At 45.9% G+C, this 23,971-nt stretch overlaps 1 protein-coding gene across 2 annotated transcripts; it reads left to right on the top strand.

Annotated features, from left to right (window-relative positions):
* The first annotated feature begins 348 nt into the window (after window positions 1–348).
* Window positions 349–23,256, top strand: dhx15 (DEAH (Asp-Glu-Ala-His) box helicase 15). Of its 2 annotated transcripts, none has more exons than XM_079185283.1 (14): window positions 349–494; window positions 1,764–2,079; window positions 3,127–3,320; window positions 4,085–4,244; window positions 5,483–5,701; window positions 9,102–9,269; window positions 14,424–14,510; window positions 14,912–15,061; window positions 15,516–15,624; window positions 18,864–19,055; window positions 20,098–20,220; window positions 20,301–20,491; window positions 21,356–21,525; window positions 22,638–23,256. In XM_079185283.1, exons 1-14 carry the CDS (start codon window positions 490–492, stop codon window positions 22,753–22,755), a joined length of 2,202 nt encoding a protein of 733 aa, XP_079041409.1. In that variant the 5' UTR covers window positions 349–489; the 3' UTR covers window positions 22,756–23,256. The 2 variants fall into 2 exon arrangements, with proteins under 2 accessions (XP_079041409.1, XP_079041408.1); XM_079185282.1 differs by lacking the exon at window positions 349–494 and adding an exon at window positions 518–648.
* Window positions 23,257–23,971: the final 715 nt, after the last annotated feature.

The raw sequence follows: 23,971 nt of genomic DNA, 5'->3' as shown, positions 1-23,971 counted from the left end.
AACAGATGCTGAATACCCGCACAGTGTCACCATAGTATGGCTCCTTAAAATGGGGCCCCCAGCCATGGTGGTGTGTACAGCTTTCAATCAAAGGACGAAGCAGTCGACACTTATACTGAGCTCACTATTCTGATCATCCATGCAACGAGTCCTGCTTAAACACTAAATAACAACGAGGTTGCGTGAGACAAAACGCACACCATCCTGCACTGCAGTGACTGCAGCTTTGGGCTGAAGGGGGCGAGGGAACACTCGCGTGTGAGCGTGCGCGAGCGTTGTTTGGCGGGCACATCATCATCTCGACCGAGAGGCAGCAGACCTCCCACATCCTCCCCGGAACCACTGCATCGTATCTGCAGCCACTGCGACAGGCGTTAACGGACCGCACCATGTGCATTGCTCAGTGAAGCCAGTACCTTTTTCTATGCAACGTGCTCGCAGGGTCTCACAGTAAACCACTGCGTTCGAGTCATTTTGTCAAGGATAACGATGAGGTAAGAGCTTCCGGTCGCCATTTTGCTGGTGTTTTGAGGGGAGAATCTGCATGGAATAATAAGCTGCTAAAGCCGCTGTTTGGAGGATGTTCAAGCGACATCGTTTAGATTTGGGGGATGATACTTCGCCCGGTAAAAGGAGACCTTCCGACGGGTATGTTACGTTAACGTTACCTAAAAGCGTCCAGCTGTTGGAAGTGTTTGTGATTTCTCCCGGCTGTTTTGCTGTTGTCTTGTTTCTAACTAGCCGTGCTAACGCTAACTCGTAGCAAGTTTAGATAGCGAGCTAGCACCGGCTGGGGTGGAAATGCACAATTGTTCTAAATATGACTTTACCAGTCACCTGTATGACTGGTAATGTTGCATGTTGTAGGGCGACACGGTCGCGCAATGGTCCAGCAAAGTGGCTAGCTAGTGTAATGTTAGCTAACCTAGCTAGCAAACAGCCTGCCTGTTCTGGGCTGCACGTGGCTACATGCTAGCCAGTGCTAGTTTAGGCGCTGTGTCTGAAATTTAAAGGACACGCATTTCACGAGACAAAGTCAATATGTCTTAATTAATTCCTGGTTGTTATGACATGTAGCTTTTACTACTCATTGAAGGAAAGCTGAACACAGAACCTCCATTTAGCCAGGCTAATGTTAGCCGTTTAGCGGAAATGAGATGTCACTGCTATGTCTCAAATTACTGTCCCAAGTCAGTCGGGCGACTTTTGCTGCGATGCCAAGCTCTCCCTGGGACTATTAAAGGACTGCTGAGCGTTCACATGTAGGTCTGATGGGCCTGTAGAAGTTGGAGGACCAAAGATGAAGCGTCCCTGCTTGTCAGTTGTCAAAGTCACAGAGAGTGCTCTCGGGGTCGCTGCCCTGGATTTTACATCGCTTTGATTGACCGGGAACGACGAGCAAAATACACATTTACACCATCAAGTGGATCGCATGCATCACGTGAAGGATAACTTAGAGCCCGGCGTCATTCCACGTGCATGCTGCAGCTTTCCCATCGTCAATGACATGAATGAGAGGCTACATCCAAGCCAGCTGATCGGTGTTGAGGTTTCAGACCAGATGATACACGATGATACACTTCTGTATGAGTCATGCTTGGCTTCACTTTTGTTGTGACTCACTATACACAACTGTCATTGACACGTTTAGGCACAACTGCATCTTGATTAGTAGTAAATAATATACATTAGTAATGGAAATGTGTTAGTTTTGTGTGACAATGCTTCATCAAATCTTAACTCCACGTGTCTCCCTCTCACAGGCGTGACCGGGACAGAGACCGCGATGAACGGCCGAGGGACAGGGACCGGGACCGGGCCCCGGACCGCGACTGGGACAGAGATGTGAAGTCATCCGGGGTCCCCAACAACCCAGCTGCAGGCTTCCTGAAGCAAAACCCCGTTCAGCAGCAGCTCAACCCCTACACCAACCTGCCCCACACGCCACGCTACTACGAGATCCTGAAGAAGCGGCTGCAGCTGCCCGTCTTTGAGTACAGAGAGCGCTTCACTGACATCCTGATGCGTCACCAGTCTTTTGTGCTGGTGGGAGAGACGGGCTCCGGAAAAACCACACAGGTACGAGGCAGAATGTTAAAAAATTGGTTTTAAGAGTAATGGTGAGTAAAAAACAACAGGGTGCAAAGAACATATGATGCATTTTAAACAGTTCCTCTGTGGAGCTGATTCAGTGTTTGGTTGTTAAGTTCATTTAAAGTTGTTGAAAGAGCTAGGTTGTCTCTTTTTTTTAATTTATGTATACATATATTTCAAAGTGAGAAGTTGAGTTGATCACTGGTTGAGCCTGAGCATCCTCCTGAGGGGAATACAAACCATCTTCCAAACACTTGTTAAATAATTTGGTGTAATCTTCTCAGTGTGTTTAGCCTCGTTTGTATTGCACACAGTCATCATGACTTTTTGAAGACACCTTTTTATAGAGGGTTTAGTTTGCGGTCTCCTCTAAATACATACATGCTCAAAAGGAAGGAGCTCCATTTATGGATCTTTCAGGAGTTATTTCTCATAAAATGAATGGGGAAAAATCATCAATGCAATTTTAGAGAGACTGTTTAGTATTTTATTCATCTTTCTCACGTTTTAAAACAGACATATACTGCATTAACTCTTGTCTTCATGCGAATGCAGCTTAAATCACGAGGTAGCATGCAGGCGTTCCACCAAACATATTCCGATGATCAGGGTCAGGCCCTGTGAGCACTAATAACAGATGTTCACACTGTCCTTGACATGTGTATCTCTTCCAAACCTGTCGTCTGCATTTTTTTTTTGTGTGATTCTTCTGATTGGATGACATTTCAAAGACTGGTAGGAGTCGAATCATCGCTAAAGGGCAGTCATCTGAATCTCAAGCTTAATAGGGTGGAAGTAAGACGCTCATCGTTTGGAGCCTCTCTCAGTACGCTGAGTTTTGAAGCTCTAAGCGAGACCATGCCGTCCGTGAAACATGTTGACGGGTATAACTCTCACAGGTATTTGTTTTTCAGGACACGGTAAACCGTAGTGTCGCCAAATGTTTGTTATACTCCGGTACACCCACTGCATTAATTCCCCTAGTTTGCTTGATGTCTTTTACACAAACCGGGCTCGTCTTTTGTCTTCCAGATCCCTCAGTGGTGCGGGGACATGGTGCGGTCGATGCCGGGGACAAAGAGAGCCGTGGCCTGCACCCAGCCCAGGAGGGTGGCGGCCATGAGCGTCGCCCAGAGGGTCGCTGATGAGATGGATGTCATGCTGGGCCAAGAGGTGGGCTACTCCATCAGGTTCGAGGACTGCAGCTCTGCCAAGACTGTACTCAAGTAAGAAGACCAGTTAGAAACATTCCCCTCATGTCTCCGTTTATGTTCTAAGCAACCGATGACAAAAGCCGCGTTTCCAACAGGAAGTTCATGGTCATTCTAGTCCCGGGACTACTTTTTAAAAGATCTGTAAGGTTTCTTCAGCGCCATCGTTGTCTGTGTTTCCACAGCAGGATAAAGACCTGGAGACTGAAATAAACCGTGGTTTTGTCTCACTGCAACGACATTTACTGCTGCATAGTATTTACTGATGCATGTTGGATGTAATGAAGGAAATGCAAAGAAGGAAATGAAACCAAGAGTGTCTGTCTCCACAGTCAATCATCTGTTGAGTGTTTGATGGTTATTTATTTGTGCTTTAGAATGTAACTGCCGTGAAACAATCAGAAATTATCTTTTTTCTCTCTCATTCGCAGCACTTTCTCTCTTTTACCACTCGCGCAATCTCTGTTTTTTTCTCTCGCCGACAACAAAGCCAAACTTTACTTTTGATGTTATCAAACACAGAAAAGCTTTCCCCTCATCCTACAACGGACCTAAATTTATACTAAATTCCTTGTTTTATGAATGAAGCGGTACGCGAGTTGTGCGCTTGACCAAACAATTTTCTCTAATCCATCTGGATTGTTATACTTCCTCCCCATTTGATTATATCCTGACCACAGCAGTTTGAAGGGGGGAATGCTGTGCTCATTACGTTCATTTAAATCACATAATGCCATTGTGTGTGCTGATGAAGCCTGCGTGTCTTTTTCTTCGTCCAGGTACATGACCGATGGAATGTTGCTGCGGGAGGCCATGAATGACCCTCTGCTGGAGCGCTACGGTGTCATCATCTTGGACGAGGCTCACGAACGCACATTAGCTACAGATATCCTCATGGGAGTCCTCAAGGAGGTGGTCCGCCAGAGGGCTGACCTCAAGGTAAAAAACAAGCGCTATTTTCTCATATGATCTTAAGTTTAGGATTATTTATTGCAATCTTTTGATAGCAGGTGGATTCATTTGAAAGTTTGTAAATCTTTTTTTTCTGGAAAATCCAGCTCACTTTTCTTTAGCTTGTGTCTCTAGACTTGGTGTTGAAAGTGCTCTTGACAGTAGTCTGATTTTGTTTCCACAAATATGTCCCACTTAATGCGTTTAATACATTGTTAAAGCCCCAAAACACCACTTCCTGCGGGGGATGTCCCTCTTCCGTCACCTACCTTTTGTCACATTTTCTCCCGTCGCCGTGTCTGACAGCTGTGTCTCTGTTGAGGAAAGCGAAATGTCGCTGTTGGGCTCAGAAATGCACATCTATTCTGCACCGCAGCTAGTGGAGATTGCTCCTAGAGTCGGACCAATTTTAAGCCAATCAACCAGGGGGGGGGGGGGGCGAGAGAATGGCAATGTGTCGGCGTGGATGGGAGTTTACAGGCAGGTGGAGGTTTTATAGTCAGACTGTGCCAGACATCGCTTCCATAAAGCAGATGGATAATGACTGGTTGTTTGTCAGCGTGGAATCAAAGGTTAGATCGTTGTTCGCGGACTGTTAAATGAGGTCTAGGTTATTGGGAACGATCATCCACCCACACACCCCTCTATCTCCTTCATCCCTATCCCCTTTCCAAATTTGAAAGTTTAATTTGCCTTGATTAAGAGCAATTATGATGTGTCGCAGAGCGTAAAGCGAGATGCCGAGACACTGGCCCCTGAAAATGTTTGAGATTGAAAAAGGGAGACGCGTTTCCCATCAGAATCCTAATGCGCTCTATCTAATGGCTCTGGAGAGAACATTGTGTACCCAACATCAGGAACCCGGACTGTCCTAGCTCTGTGTAGGTCAGCGACTCGGAGTGTAATGCCAAGTTCTACACCGTCTTAGTTTCGTGCCAGAGACCTCACCCTAAATCCTGATTCAGGAGCATTATTCATCCTGTATAGCTTTTTGCACTCTTCATCTATTCTGTATTTGGTGGCACCCTTATCCACTTAGTATGTGTCCTTATCTTCAATTATCATCAAGCCACATCAAATGTTAACTCATTCTGCACTCGAGCGCTCACTCCCGTAATCACCACATTTACACTCCGCTGTCCTTACTTTCAGTTTCATCTTCCCTTTCACCGCTTTTGTGAATACACTGCCCCTCACAGACATTTCCTGTGCCCTTGTCCGTCCAGGTGATCGTGATGAGCGCCACGCTCGACGCCGGCAAGTTCCAGGTGTACTTTGACAGATGCCCGCTGCTCACCATCCCCGGACGCACGCACCCCGTGGAGATCTTCTACACGCCCGAACCAGAGCGGGACTACCTGGAGGCGGCCATCCGCACGGTGGTCCAGATCCACATGTGTGAGGTGGACGAAGGGGACGTTCTGCTCTTCCTCACTGGACAAGAGGTACGCCTCCATGGGTTTTAAATGAGATGGTTTTTACGGATTGCCCGAGGGTTGTTCTAGGTTTGATAATAGAGATGCACTGATTGCAAATCTGAAAGTTGTGACAAATTGCGGGCTGCAGGGCTGATGCTAATGATAATTTTCATCATCGATTAATCGTTTGGTTATTTTCTCTGGTAATCGTCTGGACTTTGATGCCCATCACAATTTTCTAGATCCTACGATGAGATTTTCAAACAGCATTTTTCTGTCAAAACACAAAGATAGTCAATCTGTCAGTCAACTAACAACTAGATACATGTATATTGTTTAGTTTTTTTGTCCAAACAAACAAGGTTATAGCCTTGTGCAAAGATTTTCTACATCTCCAAAGTTAAGAGTGCGCATATTAATCTAATTACATAGATGAGTTACTCCCATACACGGTGCCATGAGCCCACTCCTGCACCCTCAGCACAGGATATTATTAATCCTCAGTTTGATAGATGTTGATGCACGTGGGTGTGCCTGCTTGGGAACCACCAGGATTTGCACAGTGGAGGGAGAAAAAAAAAAAAAACAGGAGTGACCCACATTCTGCCCTCCCACAAATCTCTGAAATTAAGTCATTTATTATTTTTTTCCCCCCTTCCTCCCTGCAAATGTTGTCCACTGATGTGTAATAGAGGGCAGGGTTCATGCCCAAAATGATGAATTGGGTCACAGCAGGGTGAACACACACGCACGCACAGGAAAGCACCAACAAATATTTCAACGTCCCGATCACTGGACAGGAGAAGCCTGTCAGAGCCGACGGTGCCTGTGCTGCTATGATTATTCTCTCAGCACTCTGACAAAATGCTGTTGGAGACCATGTGATCACGTCGAGAATGTAACTGGTGGGAATACAGCACAAATTGCTCCGGAGATTAAAATGACATGTTGGACTTTTAGTATTAACGCTTTTGTTCCGCGGTACCATTTATTTTATGTCGTTGTCTTTCTGGCTTCCCCGATCACATCTTGTGACATGTTGTTTATTAGCCGTAATTATTTGTCACTCAAACATCGGCCCCGACTGTGGCAGGACACCTACGTCAGTTTTCATTTGCCAAAGCAGGATCAATATGCGGCTTGTTACGAGGGGGATAAAGTCATCGGAGGGCACGGTGTTTGAAGTGGTCTCCTTCGAGGGCTGGTAATTGATTTCAGATTTAGTGGTATCCCGGCTGCTCGCAGGGCTAGAAACGCTGATCGCCGCGCCTGTGAATGTGTAGAAAAGTCCGGGGATATTCGCAAGCAATGTGTTGAACATTTCTCATGCAGTTAAATGTAATTTGTTGATTTATATTCACCCCCCCGCACTGTGTCAAGCTAAGGCATTACTGAGAGCACTCCCACGTTGAGTTCATTACCCCCCCCCCCCCCTCCTAATTGGGTTAAAGAAGTTAATGTGTGGTAGGTCTGGCAGAGATGGGTGTTCAAAGGGTGCTGCAGCCCCCCCCCTCGAGCGCTTCTTAACCTCTTCAGTCTCCCAGCAACTTTGATGTAGACTAATGATCGGGAGGCAGATCCACGGCGAAGCCATAGACTCTCTTTTTTTTTTTTTTATCTGTTTAATTTATAACTGGCGAAAGCAAAATGCACGGGACTCTCTCCCTCTCTCTCCTCCACAGGAGCGAGATATTTCGCTCCCACAAACAAATGGAACCGAAACTCCAAACAAGAAAGTTGAAACTTATCACAGCTGTTAAGCAAAGATAAGTCCTAATAGTTAAGCTTCCCCCTCAGCAGCTAACATCAAAACACGGGGATTGGCGGGGCGGTTGTTTGCTAGTCAAGAGGAGTGCCTAAATGTGTCGGTTATTAGCTTGGCTGTAGATTGTTGCTTCTGGGGTCGCGGGGAGAGCCAGTGGACAGGTTCCCAACACTGGCCAACTGCCCCCCTGTTGTGTGTGTCTGTGTGCACACACAGACACACACACACAGACACTCTGTCTTGATGTCCCTAAGGGACAGACAGCCAGCTTGCTTCGAGCGCTTTGGCAAAGAGGTCCTTTTTTTCTCCTCCATGGCAGCTGCTGCATCCAGAGGCTTGATAGGCTATTAATACCCGGGCTAATTTTACCAATCCATTCAGATTTACCGTTTTTTCCACTTGTCAGCGTGTTGATTAAAAGGGTACACGGCCATCAGCGGGGTTCGACTTAATGCGACGAGCGAGGGGACGACGGGGCTAATAGCACACTCGCAGTCCAGAAGGAAACCAGGAAACCGCATCGCGGCGCTTTCTCATGTCAAAGGCAAAGGGTTACTGGCTTCACACGGTGCTACAAATTATGTCCGCTTCAGTCGTGCCTAAACTGATTTCAGCGCAGTATGCCTTTTTTGAGAAGAAAACAAAAAATGTCTGAGGAGTTTTGTGGGTTCATTCGTTACCCTGCTAAATCATAAGTGTGCATAAAGAGCTCTGACGTAGCCCATTGCCTGTCTTTAAGCATCAGGATAATACATTCCTGTTCATCATCACTGCTTTATGACTTCTCTTCTGGAGAAAGTGCTGCATTGCTCCCATGGGCCTGCAGGTGGTGCAACAGTACAGGCTGTAACGTGACACATATGGTAACCGCTCCTTCACGAGGATCAAACGATTGTTGTTAGCAAAACAAAGGAAATGGTTCTTAACAGCGGGAGTTACTCGGGAAATGAATAGCTGTTATATGTTGTTTTAGGCCGTACCAGAAACCACTTAAAACCTTCAAGTATGAGGATTAAAAATGTGTTTGTTTGCATGCTGGCAGTTAACATACAAGTTTCTATGAGTGCCTGTGGAATGTGTAGACATTTAGTGCGTTTTAATAGTCTATTCCGACAGGCCTAACCCTGTGCTCACCATCGTGCTTTCTTATTCCTGGCGCTGCTCCGGTCCTCTGTCTGTCTGCCAGCCCACCGGCTCCAGAACGTTCAGCTTCACTAAACTGATCTGCCGTGATTTGCCGCCGGTTATGCATCAGTGCTGCAGTCTCATCTCACATTCCCCTCTACAATGCTGCACTGTGGAATAATGAACCCCCTGTTTGAGTCTGTTTGGCTCTGTGTGTGTGTGTGTGTGTGTGTGTGTGTGTGCCTTCGGAGCGTGCGCCTCCATGTTTTTCGTGATTGCTTGCATTTGACAACGGAGCCACGGGGAGCTCGGCAAAGCACACTGCAGTCCAGGTTTAATTTCCTCCGTCAGATGGAGCGATAGTTAGAACAAATGTACTGTAGCAGGGAACCACGGTTTTCCCCCGGCCGCCCCCCCCCCCACCTTCCTCTATCATCCAGATGCACCGCCGTTGTTCATCCAGGTGTCGTTCAGAAGCCGTTTGATTTTCCTGTTTACACACACACCTGGATTAATTGTTGCACTTGCGTCTTTCAGGAAATTGATGAAGCCTGCAAGCGGATCAAGAGGGAGGTCGACGACCTGGGCCCCGAAGTCGGCGACATCAAGATCATCCCGCTGTACTCCACGCTGCCTCCGCAGCAGCAGCAGAGGATCTTTGAGCCGCCCCCACCCAACAAACCGAGCGGTGCCATCGGAAGGAAGGTATAACTGCTTTGTTGCTTTAAAAACACTCTGAGGGGGGAGCAGTTGAAGAGGGGAGTTTGATAGAAAGTGAGTGGGCTTGGTGTAGAAAAGCCAGATGGGGGAATAAGGTGGGTAAAGGTAGGGACTGGGACTTTTTTTCCCCTTTCTCAGCTTTAGCGCAGGACTGACTCACACAACATATGCTGCTTTTGTCAGCATGCGATTCTCGGCTCTAAATTATAACTGGGGTATTACTCACGCCCTCTGAGCCTGAGGAAAGCACTGCATCCTCAGTCATTTTTAGCTTTGCACTACGTTTGCGCAGGCCCCGCTGCTGCTCCGAGAGGAGGCCTCATACCTCTGACGCCACGTGAAGCGCACTTCACGTGAGCTGATCCCCAAAACAAGGAGTTTTCTCGCTGCTCCTCCTGAATCGCTTAATCTCAGAGGGGGTGGCTGGTCCTCTTATTGATACAGGCACGAGACAATTCCTCTCTCTCTCGTGTGACCGTTTCGATTCAGACGGGCTCATCTCCGGAGTAGCGGCACCACCTGCGCTGCCACGCTGTTGGCTGGGGATCTGACGGAATATCAGAATATCATCGCTGCCAGTTGAATGAGCAAACATTCAAACAAACACCAGCGTCTGATAGGGAACGGTGTCGATGAATGACTCATTGCTACAGCCCTTCTAATTGAGGCAGATCAGGCTGCAGTGGAAATATTTATTCGCTTTCAAAGTTAAACACATTACAATGCTGTGAAACGCTAAATTCAACCTGGATTTTTGAGAACATACGATTCCGCACAAAACGAATTTATGAATTGAATAATAATAATTAATACAGGAATTAAAGTGAACTCAGTGACGGTGTGTTGACGGTGTAACCTCTGAACTGTCAAGCCAGCCACCGCTTCACTTCAGCCTGTGAACAGCACAGCTGATGCCCCTTTATTCCCCCTCAAGAACATCAACTGGAAAAAAATGCAGAGATGTCGTCCCAAGCCAGCCCGAGAGGAAGTAGTGAAAAAGAATTAAGGTTTGCGACGGCTGCCGCTACGCATGCTAACGACTGCATTAGGCACCCCTCAATTAACATAAAGCACTTGCTCGTCATTGCTCTATTTCTCCAGGAAAGCCACTGATCTTCTATTTTTGAACAGTTTAATCATTTAGAGCCAAGGCAGCAATTGACTAATTACAAACAAAGACTATAATCTCACTTTGCGTTCGAGCATCTCAAAGATTGTCTCAAGCAAATGTGCCGTGATGAGCGTTGGGTTTTGTTTTTCAACATTGTCACGTTTGGAATATTCCCCTCAAATGTCAGCCGTGATTCTGCCGCGTCTCCGTTTCAATGAGCTCGGGCTGTGGCCGCGTGGATGCTGCTCAAGGCACGCTCTCCCTTCTCCCCAGCCGGGGGGAAGGCTTTATTTGTCAACAAGGCTGCGTTTCCCAGTAGGGGACGTGAAAGATGGCCCGCGTTAGCCGTAGTACTTACTCCTCCTGCAGGTAATAACCCAGAAATAACATGCAGAGATGATGCTCTAATGATATTACTGATAAAGAAGCCAGGATTATCCAGCGCAGCAACAGACTGGAAGGAGCCGGCCTGCGTTCAGTGTAATGGCCCTAGCCCGGATAATCCTTCAGAATCAATGCAGTCAATGAGGCCACCCATATGATCATGAAATGTGAGAGGTTGTCATGTGTGGCATCTGCTGGAGCACCGACTGTGTCCCAACACGCAGGACGGCGGCAACCTCGCCGAGTCCATTTGTAAAAACGGACCTCTCATTCCTCGCTGGGACGTCTGTCGCTGGCATATAGTGTCTGTCATGAGACAGTCTTTCTTTTTTTTTTTTGGACAGCCACTTTAATTTCAGTCTGCCACAGTGTGGCTAATAGGTTTTGTGACGATGTAATTCCTCTGTATCTTTGGGCCACTGAGGGCCTGTTTCCACTGCAGGAACTTCTTTCCTTAAACCTTCCCTGAAGCATCACATAAACTAATCTCTTAGTCTTTGGTACTCTGGTTTTTCCCTGAGTTTTCATTGTATTTTAAAACCGGGGACATTTCACATATATGCCGTTTGAAAGGTGAAAGCGGGACCTGCCAAGTCATTTTCTGTACCGTTTGGTACAAGGTTGATGTAAGCGGTTGTGGCACCGACAACAATGTAAGAAGTCATGCTGTTTATTTATGTTAATAGTTTTGCCTGTTTATTTCAAATTTACAGATTTGTTTCCTTTCTTTTTGGCAGTATCTTGTAACGCCACCGTTTTTTGTTTCTAGCAGCACACTCCAGCTCCAGTGTTTGGTACAGATGCAGTAGTAAAATGATGGTTGTGGTTTATTTTGTTGTCCTCTTCGCTGAGATGTGACGACATATCTGCGTAACCATAGATTGACAGCACAATCTATGGGCAACGTCTGAAATACTTTGATTTGGAGTTATTAGAAATTATGTTTGAGGAACACGTCCTTGATGGAGAACAGTGGAAACTGAAGCAGAATAATGGCTCCGTCCTATAAGTGCGTTTTTGAACCAAGCGGTTGGTTTTGGTGTATTACTGGTTGTGTTTTTTTTTTGACGGCCCATATTATTTTCAGTTGTCTATCAAAATTAAGCAACTCCCATTTGTCATGGGGTGCTCATGTCAATCAGATCTACACAGCCAGTCATCCAAGAAATACACAAACGACCCAACCGTTTGCCAGATACTGCTGTCTGATCAGTTTCATACAGGCGTTTATTGCCACCTCTTCATTCCTCTGCTTGAATACTAAGGGGAATGTGTCTTTTGTCAGGTGAATTACCCGAGGTCAAGGTCTGAATGAGTGGGGGGGGGGGGGGGAGCCCTCCCTGGCATTAATAACTAAACACTCAGGCATTCTCAGGCTCAAGAGAAATCCTCACTTAAAAGGTGGGATTTAAAAAGTCTGTAAGGCTCGCAGCTTGAAGACAGCTGAAGAGGCACAGCTACAAAGGAAGTGTGTCAAGTGTGCAAAATTGTTTCTGTGCACCAGTAACGGCGACGACTACAGAGGAATGCTTGGTTTGGTGCTTTGCATTTCACCACGAGGACGACGAAACACACAGATGGGATACCACCAAATGACTGCTCAGGTCAGCCCACAGCTTCTTCCTGTCTTGGTAGATGGTGAGCACGGGATCGATATCGATGTGTATATATTCCCAAACACCCACTTGCATATTAAGCTATCGCAGCGGAGTGACAGTTGCCAGTAGAGCGTGCTGTGATCCGGCCGCCACAGTCTTGAAAGAGGTTTCTCTGTCCAGTCTGTTTGAACTGTTGCGTAAGAGGAACTCGCCCTAGCGGCAGTCAAGGCTCGCGTGAGAGCAGCTGCAAATCTGTCGTCCTCTCCTCCCACTGTGTATATGCTTACAGCAAGAGACTCGAGGTAGGGTGATGTGACTCATTTGATTTTTTTTAATTTATTTTTTGCTCAGATTTGTCATTTCACATAGACAGCCGTGCTATAGAGGATAATTGTAGTAGAAAAAGATCTGAGCCTGGGTTTGCCTTATTCTCATTCTCACTTGTTTTTCCCTACATTTCAGTACAAAGACACTTAGAGATGAAATCTAGCATTATCAGTTGATCAGAATTGCAGGAGCCGTGCGTTAGCCGGCTTTAGAATGTGTGAAATTCCATTCTCCAAACCGCTGATCCTATTCAGGGTCGCGGGGTGTATGTCTGTATTTAATTTGAAACGTTTCCGTTTGCCCCAAACTGTCAAATGGTACACAACCAGTGCCTCCTTTTTCAAAACCTGGATGGCCTGACATGATTCGGTGGTTATGAGGACTTACCACCCAATTATACATGCTGCTACTTCAACAATTCAGCGCCGCTTTTGAGCACACGTCGGTGTGAAGTACGAGCAAAGCCGTCTCCACTGCAAATCTTCTGCTCAACACAATTGCTGCTCTATCGCAGTGAATGAGAAAAAGGTATCAGTAAGTCTTTGCACAATATTCTCTCAAAGTGCAGTACAAATTACATGAATGTAACTCCATCTCTATAACTAGATGCACGGCCCACGGTCTCTATATTTCACAAAGTGAATGAAAGAATGTAAACACAGTTACTGTGGGGAATACATATAATTAAAGCACAATGCTGCCTGATCGCAGTACGTCCAACAAGTGATGTGGTGGTGCTGTCGACGGGGGAAATCAGTGCTGAACTCTAAATCAAAACCCACTCCGTAGGTGTTTTCATATCTACGGCGGGACTTTGTTAACCCTTTGCATCAGCATAAATCCAGCTTTCTTCATAACACCTGCACCCCCGGGTGTATGGATCGTGTGCTCTGAGGTGACTAAACAAATCCAAATTTAGTGTTTCATTGTAACACTACTGCATTTTGTTTTAAACGCACCACCCATGTCTTGTCTCACTAGTTTTTATATGGACTGGATGTGCCCGTACATGCATGTTTTTATTCCGTGCTACATGCTGGAATAACGGTCCTCTGTTGGTGTTGGGAATTAAGTCAAATCTCAAAAGCTTCTACACAAATAGCAGCTTGTTTACTATGGAAATACGAGAAAAGACTTTCCAGTAGTCAAATGATTTTGTAAATATTTCAAACTGGACACAATGCAAACATTTGCGGTGGCAAGAAAAGACGCTTGGATGAAAGCGGTAACCATTGTAGAGCAAAAAGCAGGAACCATTGCATCAACTATTTCCAAGAGAAGGGATGCTGACATCTCAAACAAAAACCAGCAGCATGCTGAGGACATTCAGACGGAACCCCCGACCGCGCACACACTATCACGTAACCCAAAAAGGGCCAGAGGTAATGCGTTTGGATTGGGACACTGAGCACCAAGCCAGCTCTCGGCACAGATACGTTGATGGCACATTAAGCGTGATTGTAGAAACTGTTGTGGTACTATGAGGCAGCGTGTGTGCAGTGCACTGTAGTGGCATCTCTGCAAGCTTGTCAACTGGCTCACATCAGGCAGCTGTTCAAGTTAAAGCATAGCAGATATATGCTCTTGTTTTACTCTCCTTTACTCGTGCTTAAGAACTACGATTTGTTGTTTGAATGCCAGCTCCAGTACCAGGTCTTGTCGGTCCCTCCATGCACCCGGGTGGATCATTTCGTAACCCATCCGTTCTCATTTCCACAGGTTGTCGTGTCGACGAACATCGCCGAGACGTCGCTGACCATCGACGGCGTGGTGTTTGTAATTGATCCCGGATTTGCCAAGCAAAAGGTTAGCTCTCCCCCGTCTCTCCCCCCACCCCCGCCCATCTTCTCCCAGCACTCTTTATCTGAGATCATCTGCGTCTGTTGCCTGAGAATCCCCAGATAAACACGGCGGTGCACACCTGACAGCGGCAAAGATGGAAAAGCCGGTTATTTATTCCTCTGACATTTCACCAGCCTGGAGCCAAGTCATACACGGGGCGCCAGTAGAGACTATGCATTGTGGTGGATAGTGTGTGTGTGTGTGTGTGTGTGTGTGTGTGTGTGTGTGTGTGTGTGTGTATGTGTCTGCTTTATATTTAGTAGATTATGGGTGTTAGTATGCACTTTTTACCTCTTGAAAAATCTGTTTCGTTTAAACTTTCTTTTCCCACTAACCTGAAATTCATCTTTCTCCTTTCCTGTCAGGTGTATAATCCACGCATCAGAGTGGAATCCCTTCTGGTTACGGCCATCAGCAAGGCCTCGGCCCAGCAGAGGGCAGGTCGTGCTGGACGGACACGCCCCGGAAAGTGTTTCCGCCTTTACACAGAGAAGGCCTACAAGACAGAAATGCAGGTAAGAAATACGGCGCTCTGGAAATGTTAAGAAATTCTTCGAGGTGCTTGATTCTCACATTCTTCAACGCCACAAGCTCTTTGTATTCCCCCGAAGCGGCCCTCTTGCTGGAAAAGCTCTCTTATGCAATATTTGCACTAAGAATCCACGATTCCCAGTTGAGCTGAATTATAATTCCAAGAGCTCGGTGCTAAACCGCACCGCCTCCACCCGTCTTCATAACCTATGCCAACGAAACGACCACTTTGTGACAAATGAACCTGCGGAGGCCCAGCTCTCACTTTTAACAGGCTAATTCTTCCACGTCAAGTTAAATAGCCCTTCAAATGCCCCCAGACTCCCAGTCTCTGTTCAAGTCGACACATGAGCAACGCATGAGGAGATGATAAGCACCCAGACTAATTGGTAATGAACTGTTCCTTGGCTTTGTCTTGTACCTCTTAACCCGTCACAGGACAACACGTATCCAGAGATTCTGAGGTCCAATCTGGGCTCTGTGGTGCTGCAGCTGAAGAAATTGGGTATTGACGACCTGGTGCACTTTGATTTCATGGACCCACCAGGTTAGTAGGACTTTGTTTATTTAGTTTACTAATAAAGACTCTTGAAAGATTATTTCGGTCCCATGAAGACGAAAAAAACGTTTTAAATGTATTTAAAGTTATAATCCAGACAAACCCCATTTTTTACATTTATAGTTTTATATTTTAGCCATGGTCACACATTCTGTAATACCTGTGTACTGTCTTCGTTTTCATTGTTGGTGGCGGGGTCCATGTAATACAGTTTTTCCTGTATTTTATTTTGAAAAACTACTCTCGCGTTGTGCAGCGTGAACATGGGAGTGCGTTTGCAATTGTTATTAAAACTACATGACATTTTTTTTCCTGCATTGCGAACTGATGCACCAGTTGCTCTTCATCCACTATCCACTACAACGATAGCTCTTGATTTTGATCAGTGACATCTGAATCTAAAATACAAACCGCTATAAAGTCTTCATTTAGTTGAACCGCGCTTGTTTCATGTACAATATCAAATCTGGGTTGGCTGCGGCACATGGGAGCCCGGGGGGAGAAACGACAAAGCAAAGATAAAATGATCGCGGCAGATATCAAATGCTGCGTCGTGAATGTTTGGAGATTTGACTACAAGCGCTCTGACAGACGTGGATTACACACTAGTGTTATGCGGTTTGAAGTTCAGTTGAATCATGCTGGATGTAGGCCAAAAAACCCAGTTATGGCATTCTCCAGGAGAGTGTGTGTGTGTGTGTTCCTGCGGAGACCTCCCCTCCTTTCCCTATCCTCTTCCTCCCCCCTCCCTCCCCCCCTTTTCGTCTCACCATAATATAGTTTTCATCTCACCTCTGAGATTAAACCCATCTCTCCCCGTCCACTGTGGCAAACGGCATTTTGAGAATGAAATTGGTTACATCAATAGCTGCACTATCACCTTGGCTATTGCCTTCCCTTTATATTCCTCCAGTGAGACGTGACTGACCTCCACCGCCGCCCCCACATTTCTCACAAAAACGCAAGAGTAAAGCGTCAACACGGCGGGATTGGCCCCGTCTGCCGACACTAACTGGGAACAGTGGGGTGAGGGGAAAGGGGAGGATTATCTTTTTATGTATTTGATCCACTCGCGGCAGAAGGTTTCTCCTAACTAGCTCGTGGAAGACGGAGCTGGTTTGAAGTCTGCTTTGAGTCTGAGAGTTCCTGGAAAGGTTTATAGCATCCAGTTCCACTGGATCAATTGTGATACGCCGTGTCAAAGGCCCACCTCCGAGTAAATGGACAGGTCAGAGAAGCTTCTCCGGAGAGTTCAGATTCAGAGGCTGGAACAATAGCACTACATGAGCTTTAAGATGGGTTTAATGTCGTTTTCTGGCCTGTTTGAAACCCTAAATGACTGGATAGATGGACATTCTTCTAATTGTCACACTCAAAACCCCAATAAAGCTATAGAATAGATGATGCCAGGCCAACGTATGGTTATATTGTTGTTCCTTGATGTTTACATTTCAAGTCAGATGAACTTGATTTAGGTATCATCTCCCTGATGATCAACAGTGTCGGCCCCAAAAAAGCCAGTGGCTTTTTCCATTTAATATGCTTATTGTCAATTAATTTAATCCAGTGTTCAAAATGCATAAAAATAAACAAACACCGTCAAATAGCAGAGTCCGTATTCTCAATGGGAACCTTGATTTTTTTTTTCCGTTCACTGTGGAACGCTCGGCTATCTAGTTTATTTCTCTTTGCCCAACCTCGCTACTCGCTCACTAAACACGGGAGCGATGGCCAACCAAATAGAAAATCCAAAAAGAAATCAGTAGCGATTTACACAAGGACTTGGCTGGGTGGGATTCATTTGCCTCGTGACATTTCCAGAGAAGTACCTTTCGGAGCCAATGTGGTTTAATGTACCTTTAGCCTTTCCTCTCATTGATTTGGCCCTCGGTTAATATATCGGATTCTTGAGTGTTGAGAGAGTCAATACTTACTTTCTGATGAGCCACGTTGTGTATATATTGAATTTCTCGCCAGCAGTGCTTTGAAATCAGATTTTCACCCTTTTTGTTGAGCCCAACACAAGCCGCTGGTGTGGTAAGTAATGTGGCCGGTGCTCACTTTGTGTAAAAAAAAAGTAGCTTTGATGCCCCAAATCAATATTTCTTAATCATAAAAAAATGCCTCCCTGCTGTTTTAAATTGAATTTTTTGGGAGCACTTGAGAGAAATGAAAGTGAACGAGCACCGCAGCCGGCGCTTGAAGCTAATTTTCAGTTAACATGCAACTGGTCATTAGGCTTTAGCTCTCGGGAGCCAAAGGTCAATAATTGCATCTGGAGGAAAAAAAAAATCTTTTTCACCAAACGGTGGAAGCCTTTTGTGTTGAAGCATTAAGTAGAAAGTTCCCCTGTAATTGCATTAGTTGTTTAGGATTGCCCGAGCGGAGGATGAAAAATGAGCTCTGCCACGATTACTTCTCCGCTAAGTTTCTGTCTGGCGTGACTCACAGAGAGCCTTCTCGTTGGGATTGACCTCATGCTCCCCGCCACCAGTTAGCCACCGCTCCACTGTCTCTCTTTTCTGAACTCGCATCTGTCTTCGACTACAGGTCTGAGTAAAGCAGCTGCTGGATCTGTGGCGGTTTATCACTTTTATCGCTTCCTCCTTAAGTCAAATTCGGTTGCTCGGGTTGCAAATCACTTCCTTTACTGAGCCAACAAGCAAGTTTATATCTTAATCCAGTAACAGCTGGATTACATGATAGACACTCAGAATTTCCCAGAAATGAATTGTCTAAAAGGAAATCGATTGCAATTATTATATTTTATTCATTCATTGTCACATTTAACCGCTTAAATTTGGAAATTTTTAAATGCTCGACCAGCCAAATTTAACATAGATATTAACACAAAATGTGTCAGATCATCCTTGAAAGATTGATCTCTATGTTTAATGCCATTATGGACAAATATATTATTTAGTGTGAAGATGCAAAAGGCTGCGACTAATTATTCTTTTTGATTGATAAATCTGACAATTTACTCAATTAATTGTCCGTTATAATAATCAAAGCTCACAGGGACTTCTTCAAACGTTTCCTCTTGGCCAACAATCTCAAACAAGGCTATAAATCTATTCAGAAATACGTGTTTGGAAAAAGGTTCTCCTCAAGTTGTTGCTGTGATGCTAAAATGACAGTTTTGTAAATTGTTCTCCCGCTGTCGTCTGTGCGTATTGCCCCATGGGGCTTGGAGCGCTGTTAATGGCCCCGTCTCTCCCGTCCAGCCCCAGAGACCCTGATGCGAGCCCTGGAGCTGCTGAACTACCTGGCGGCGCTCAATGACGACGGTGACCTGACGGAGCTGGGCTCCATGATGGCGGAGTTCCCGCTGGACCCCCAGCTGGCCAAGATGGTCATCGCCAGCTGCGAATTCAACTGCTCCAACGAGATCCTCTCCGTCACTGCCATGTTGTCAGGTAATGCTCGGGGCTGGCTAAATGTGTGGGTCTGAGCTGCTACTCTCTCCATTTCCTGTGCTCATGGACCAGTGAGCTCAAAGGAAATCTACAGAGCAGCTTCTGTTAAGTCCCCCCCCCCTTTTTAATGTATTTGCATTCCTTGACCCTTCATTCTGTTCTAGATTTGCCCTCATCGTCAAATTCCACTTACGACGGACTTAATCTGTATGAACAATAGACAGAGCCGAGCCCAGAAGTTGAAAACGAACTTAACGACAAAGCAAGTCGGGGGTAAAGTCAGTGGTGTCAGCTATTACTCGTGAGGAGGGGGGGGGGGGGGGGGGGGGGGGGGGGGTAGGGGGTACATGTCTGTACAAATGTATAGGTGTAGCTGCAGCAGCACCAGCATGCTACAGCAGTAATTGCACTTTGGGCTTGCCAAAGCAGAATGCTGCTCATTGAGATGAATCTTGACGCCTTTGAAGGGAGTGCGAGGGTCTTTGAGAGTGGGGGAAATGGATTTAACTAGCTCTTTGGACGTGGTGTGCACTTAAAGCAGGTGTTTCAGGACGGCAGGTTGTGGTTTTTTTTTTCTCTTTTTTTTGCTGAGTTCATTAAGAGTAAGCAGCGAAAAGTGCACCTGAGAATGATGCCGCCACAGCAACCAACCACGAGGCTCAATAAACACAGCCCGTACCCCATTAAAGGCACAATTAAGCAGCTTTTGACATCCAGAGAAAGTTCACAGCGGGGAAGACGGCAGAACTCTGGTCCTCCGGATGAACTCTTCGCCCCCGATTGGTCTAGCGTCAGCATAGCATCCATAAACTGGGCGTCACGTGGTTGCTATACGTCGTGTAAAGCCATACTGTAGTGCATCAGGACGGAGGAGCCCATCCTTCTTCTCTTTGACCCTCATCTTCTTTTCCACTTCGCAATACACTGTGCCCTGTGAAGTGCTCTGTGCCTCTCTTGAGCTGAGGCCTTGTTCCTGTCTGCGGGATTTGCTTAACTTATCCCTATGGGCGGCTGTGTTGGGGCCTATACCAACCTTGTTTAGTCCCACAGTGCTTCGTCCGACCCACGGAGGCTAAGAAGGTGGCCGACGAGTCCAAGATGCGCTTCGCCCACATCGACGGAGACCACATGACGCTGCTCAACGTCTACCACGCCTTCAAGCAAAGTGAGTGGCCGCTTCTAACACACGGTCCCAACATCGGCTTTGTTCGTCTCTTAACCCTGAATCGCTCTGGTCCCACGCAGACCACGACTCCACTCAGTGGTGCTACGAGAACTTCGTCAACTACCGCTCGCTGATGTCGGCGGACAACGTGCGCCAGCAGCTGTCCAGGATCATGGACCGCTTCAACCTGCCGCGGCGGAGCACCGAGTTCAACAGCAGAGACTACTACACCAACATCCGCCGCGCGCTGGTCACTGGCTTCTTCATGCAGGTCCGTCTTGCTATTTTGTCTTCTTTTACTTTCTTTATATAGTATTTGTTGTTTGTGCAAAGGCAGTCGTTATATCCAGCTTCAGTGTTATTCTGATGCTCGTTGTAGTTTGCCCTTGTTTAGTTTGATCATTTGAAAAATAAGTGTTTTTGTGCAAAACCAGGTCCTGACAAAAGAATTTTGCTGAGATGTTAATTGTAATGGATAACCCGCCTTTTAAGTGCACACACACACACACACACACACACACACACACACACACACACACACACACACACACACACACACACACACACACAGAGAGCTGCTTTACTTTAAACACATAAAAATAAATCAAGTCAATTTGCTCCTCGCGTAAGGAAACAAATGGCATTTTGCAAGAAGCCGTTTTCAGGCTACCTGAAACAAGCAGCCTGACAAGTTGAATTATGGTGTTAATATTTGAATATTTGTCAACATTAACCTTTATCTCGGAGACAAATTTGCGGTTCATGTTGGAGCTTTCACAGCGTTTGTGAAGCCATGTCTTTGTTGGGAACGGCCTTTATTGAGACTGATTGCCTTGGTTAATCACAACAGCCACTGCAGCTTCACCTAGTAGTGGAAATCACTCACTGCCTGCTTACAAACAAGTTTGCAGCATCAGGCTGCAATATTAGTAACTAATAAGGTTTTGATGTGTCTGTATGGTTAAATTAGGGGCAAATGCCCCTAATTTAACCATACAGACAACAGACAACCATACAGACAACCATACAGACAACAGTGAACTGCATTTGTTCGTTCCTGATCCTCTTCTCTCTCTTTCTCTCTCTTTCTCTCTCTCTCTCTCTCTCTCTCTCTCTCTCTCTGCGGTGCGAACAGATCGCTCACCTGGAACGCACCGGCCATTACCTGACGGTGAAGGACAACCAAGTCGTTCAGCTGCACCCCTCCACCGTGCTGGACCACAAGCCCGAGTGGGTGCTCTACAACGAGTTTGTGCTCACGACCAAGAATTACATCCGCACGTGCACCGACATCAAGCCAGAATGGTACGTTTCAGTGGTGCGCTGTAAAGATAATTATCAGAAAGAAATGTTTTATTTAGTTCCCTTGACTAATGGAGAGCGTATTTCTTCTCATGATATCTTTAATTGTTTCTTTGTGGGAAATACCCTGGATTTCTGCACACAATCCCATATTATTAGTTTGAAGTAGCTTCAAAGAGATCATTCTTCTTTTGAATTGCGTCCGTACGTCCGTTAAGCATGTTGTGGGAGGACATCTTTGAAAAAAAATGTAATCCAATGCATGTCAGTCTTCTGAAATTGGATACAAATCCTACAGTGTAGTCACTCAGTATTAACACAAATATCGTAATGGGCACCACGCAGCGTAAGACACGTCGACACCCACACCTGTTGTCCTCCGTGTCAACCCGATCACGATTCGCCACCGTCCTCTTCCTCACACCTTGAGAGCGCCACATTAGCAGCTTCAGTGCTCCGTCTGTGTCTACACGGGATGCATTCCCGAGTATTAGATAGCCTAATGTTGTGTGACCAATAAGATATTTTGTTAAGACAACTTAAATATAGCTATATTGTTTTTAAGCTTCCATTGAGGTTTTCTAATGAAGCTTTGGAAGTCTGTCGTCATATTTTCATTTTTTTCGGCCCCAGTGAAAATGTTGTTTGTGGAAGTCTAAACACCAATAAATATGGATTAAAGCATAATTCTTTCTTAGCTAACAGACTGTATTTCGGAAATAATGATCCATCTTTCAATAAATGGGAGGAGGGAATATGACAACAAAGGTTTATTAATTCAAATGACTTTACCTTACCTTTACCTTTTGTATTTGTTGCTGTGCTGGAGTACAGAGCCAACACAGTTTTATGAGTTTTTACTTCTCTGCTCTAATAAGAATAAAATGCCGGCCTCACCAGTGTAGGCTTGTTTGCACACGCATGTACTGCAGTACACCGACTACGCATGTTTCTCCCCCCCCCCCCCCCCCCCCCCCCGTGTGATCGTACACAATTAAGTATCGCATCTCGCACCGGCAGTCGCCGCGTGATTATGGAAGAACCGCGCTCTCCCACAAGTAAACACAGGAGACGAGTTTTCTTTGTGACTAATGTTTACTCGCTTTCTTTCCCAGGCTGGTGAAAATTGCCCCGCAGTACTACGAGATGGGTAACTTCCCCCAGTGTGAAGCAAAGAGACAGTTGGAGCGTATCATTGCGAAAGTCTCATCAAAGGAATTCACTCAGTACTAAGGAAGGTTCGCATGTGCTGCAACGGCATCCTCAGTATCCGTATGAAGTAAAACCTGGAACTTCTTTTTTTTTAATTCCACCAACAACCTAATTTTGAATTCTGGTTTTTTTTTTGTTTTGTCGTGCTGTGCGTGTGTGTGTGTGATGTATTTCACGACGACTGATGAATTGTGTCCTTTGAGGGCCACCATGTGTCATTTCTTTGAAGCCCAGAGGGTTAAGCACTACCAGAAATGGACTGTAAATGAGCGGTTTTCAGGAATTTAGTTATTAACCATTCTGTTTTAAAGCATGATATGTCAATTTCAGCATTCCTCCTAAATACATCCATACTATAAGTCACAGCTCGGGATTCTTTGCTGTTGCTTCTACTGCTTTTTTGATTGAATATAATTTATACTGTTTTGAGGCGGGCATAATGTATTGTCCTCTTGTCATGGAGATACTAAGAGGGGCACTTTGGTCACATTTCCTGTCGCTGTTCAACTTAATAAAAATGACTTTGTAATAAAACGTTTTCCCCAGTGTCGGCATTAAAATAACAGGATAATCGGGGCGTAAACCTTTCACTTAACCCTCACGCACACACACACACACACACGCGCGCGCGCGAGACCACGCTTTGACCTGCCAAATCCAGCTCGTTTCCCGGCTCTTCAGGGGAAGTTAAATCTTCTTACTGGGATATTGATAGCTTCAGAAACAGTTGGGAGTGAGGGGGAATGTTAATTACAAATGTTTCGGAAGAAGATCAGTGTGAAATCCCTGCTGTGCTGGAGCCTGTTCCGGCTGTACTGCTTTGTGTCAGCGCTTCTGTAATGTGGAAGGTAAAGCTTGCAGTTTGGGAGAAGCAGGGAATTTCCAGCACTGTGGTGGCGATCTAGAACACAACCAGAGTGATGGTCGGGGACAAAACTTGAGCTCTGACAAACTTTCTTGGGAGGCTTTCCCCTCATTCTGTGGGTCAACAACTTAACCGAGGCAAGCTGCCTGCGAGTGGCGGAGCGTGAATTCCACTAAAAGTCTTGAGTAACCAGACTCGTGAGAGGCCTGTGAAGGTAAGAGAGCACTTTGGGAGCATCCCGGTCTTGCAGAACTACTCCTAAGGACTGCTTACTGCTACTTGGCAGCTGCAAGTTAACCGTGCGCGTTAAGTCTTGACGTTGTTGTTGTTGAAGTGAGTTACCGCTCCACTTTAGAGCTGAAACATGCATTT

The sequence above is a fragment of the Pholis gunnellus genome (genome assembly GCF_910591455.1).
Source record: "Pholis gunnellus genome assembly, chromosome: 23".
NCBI lineage: Eukaryota > Metazoa > Chordata > Actinopteri > Perciformes > Pholidae > Pholis > Pholis gunnellus.
The sequence above is the reverse complement of the archived record's forward strand: the minus strand, read 5'-3'. Positions and strand labels throughout refer to the sequence as shown.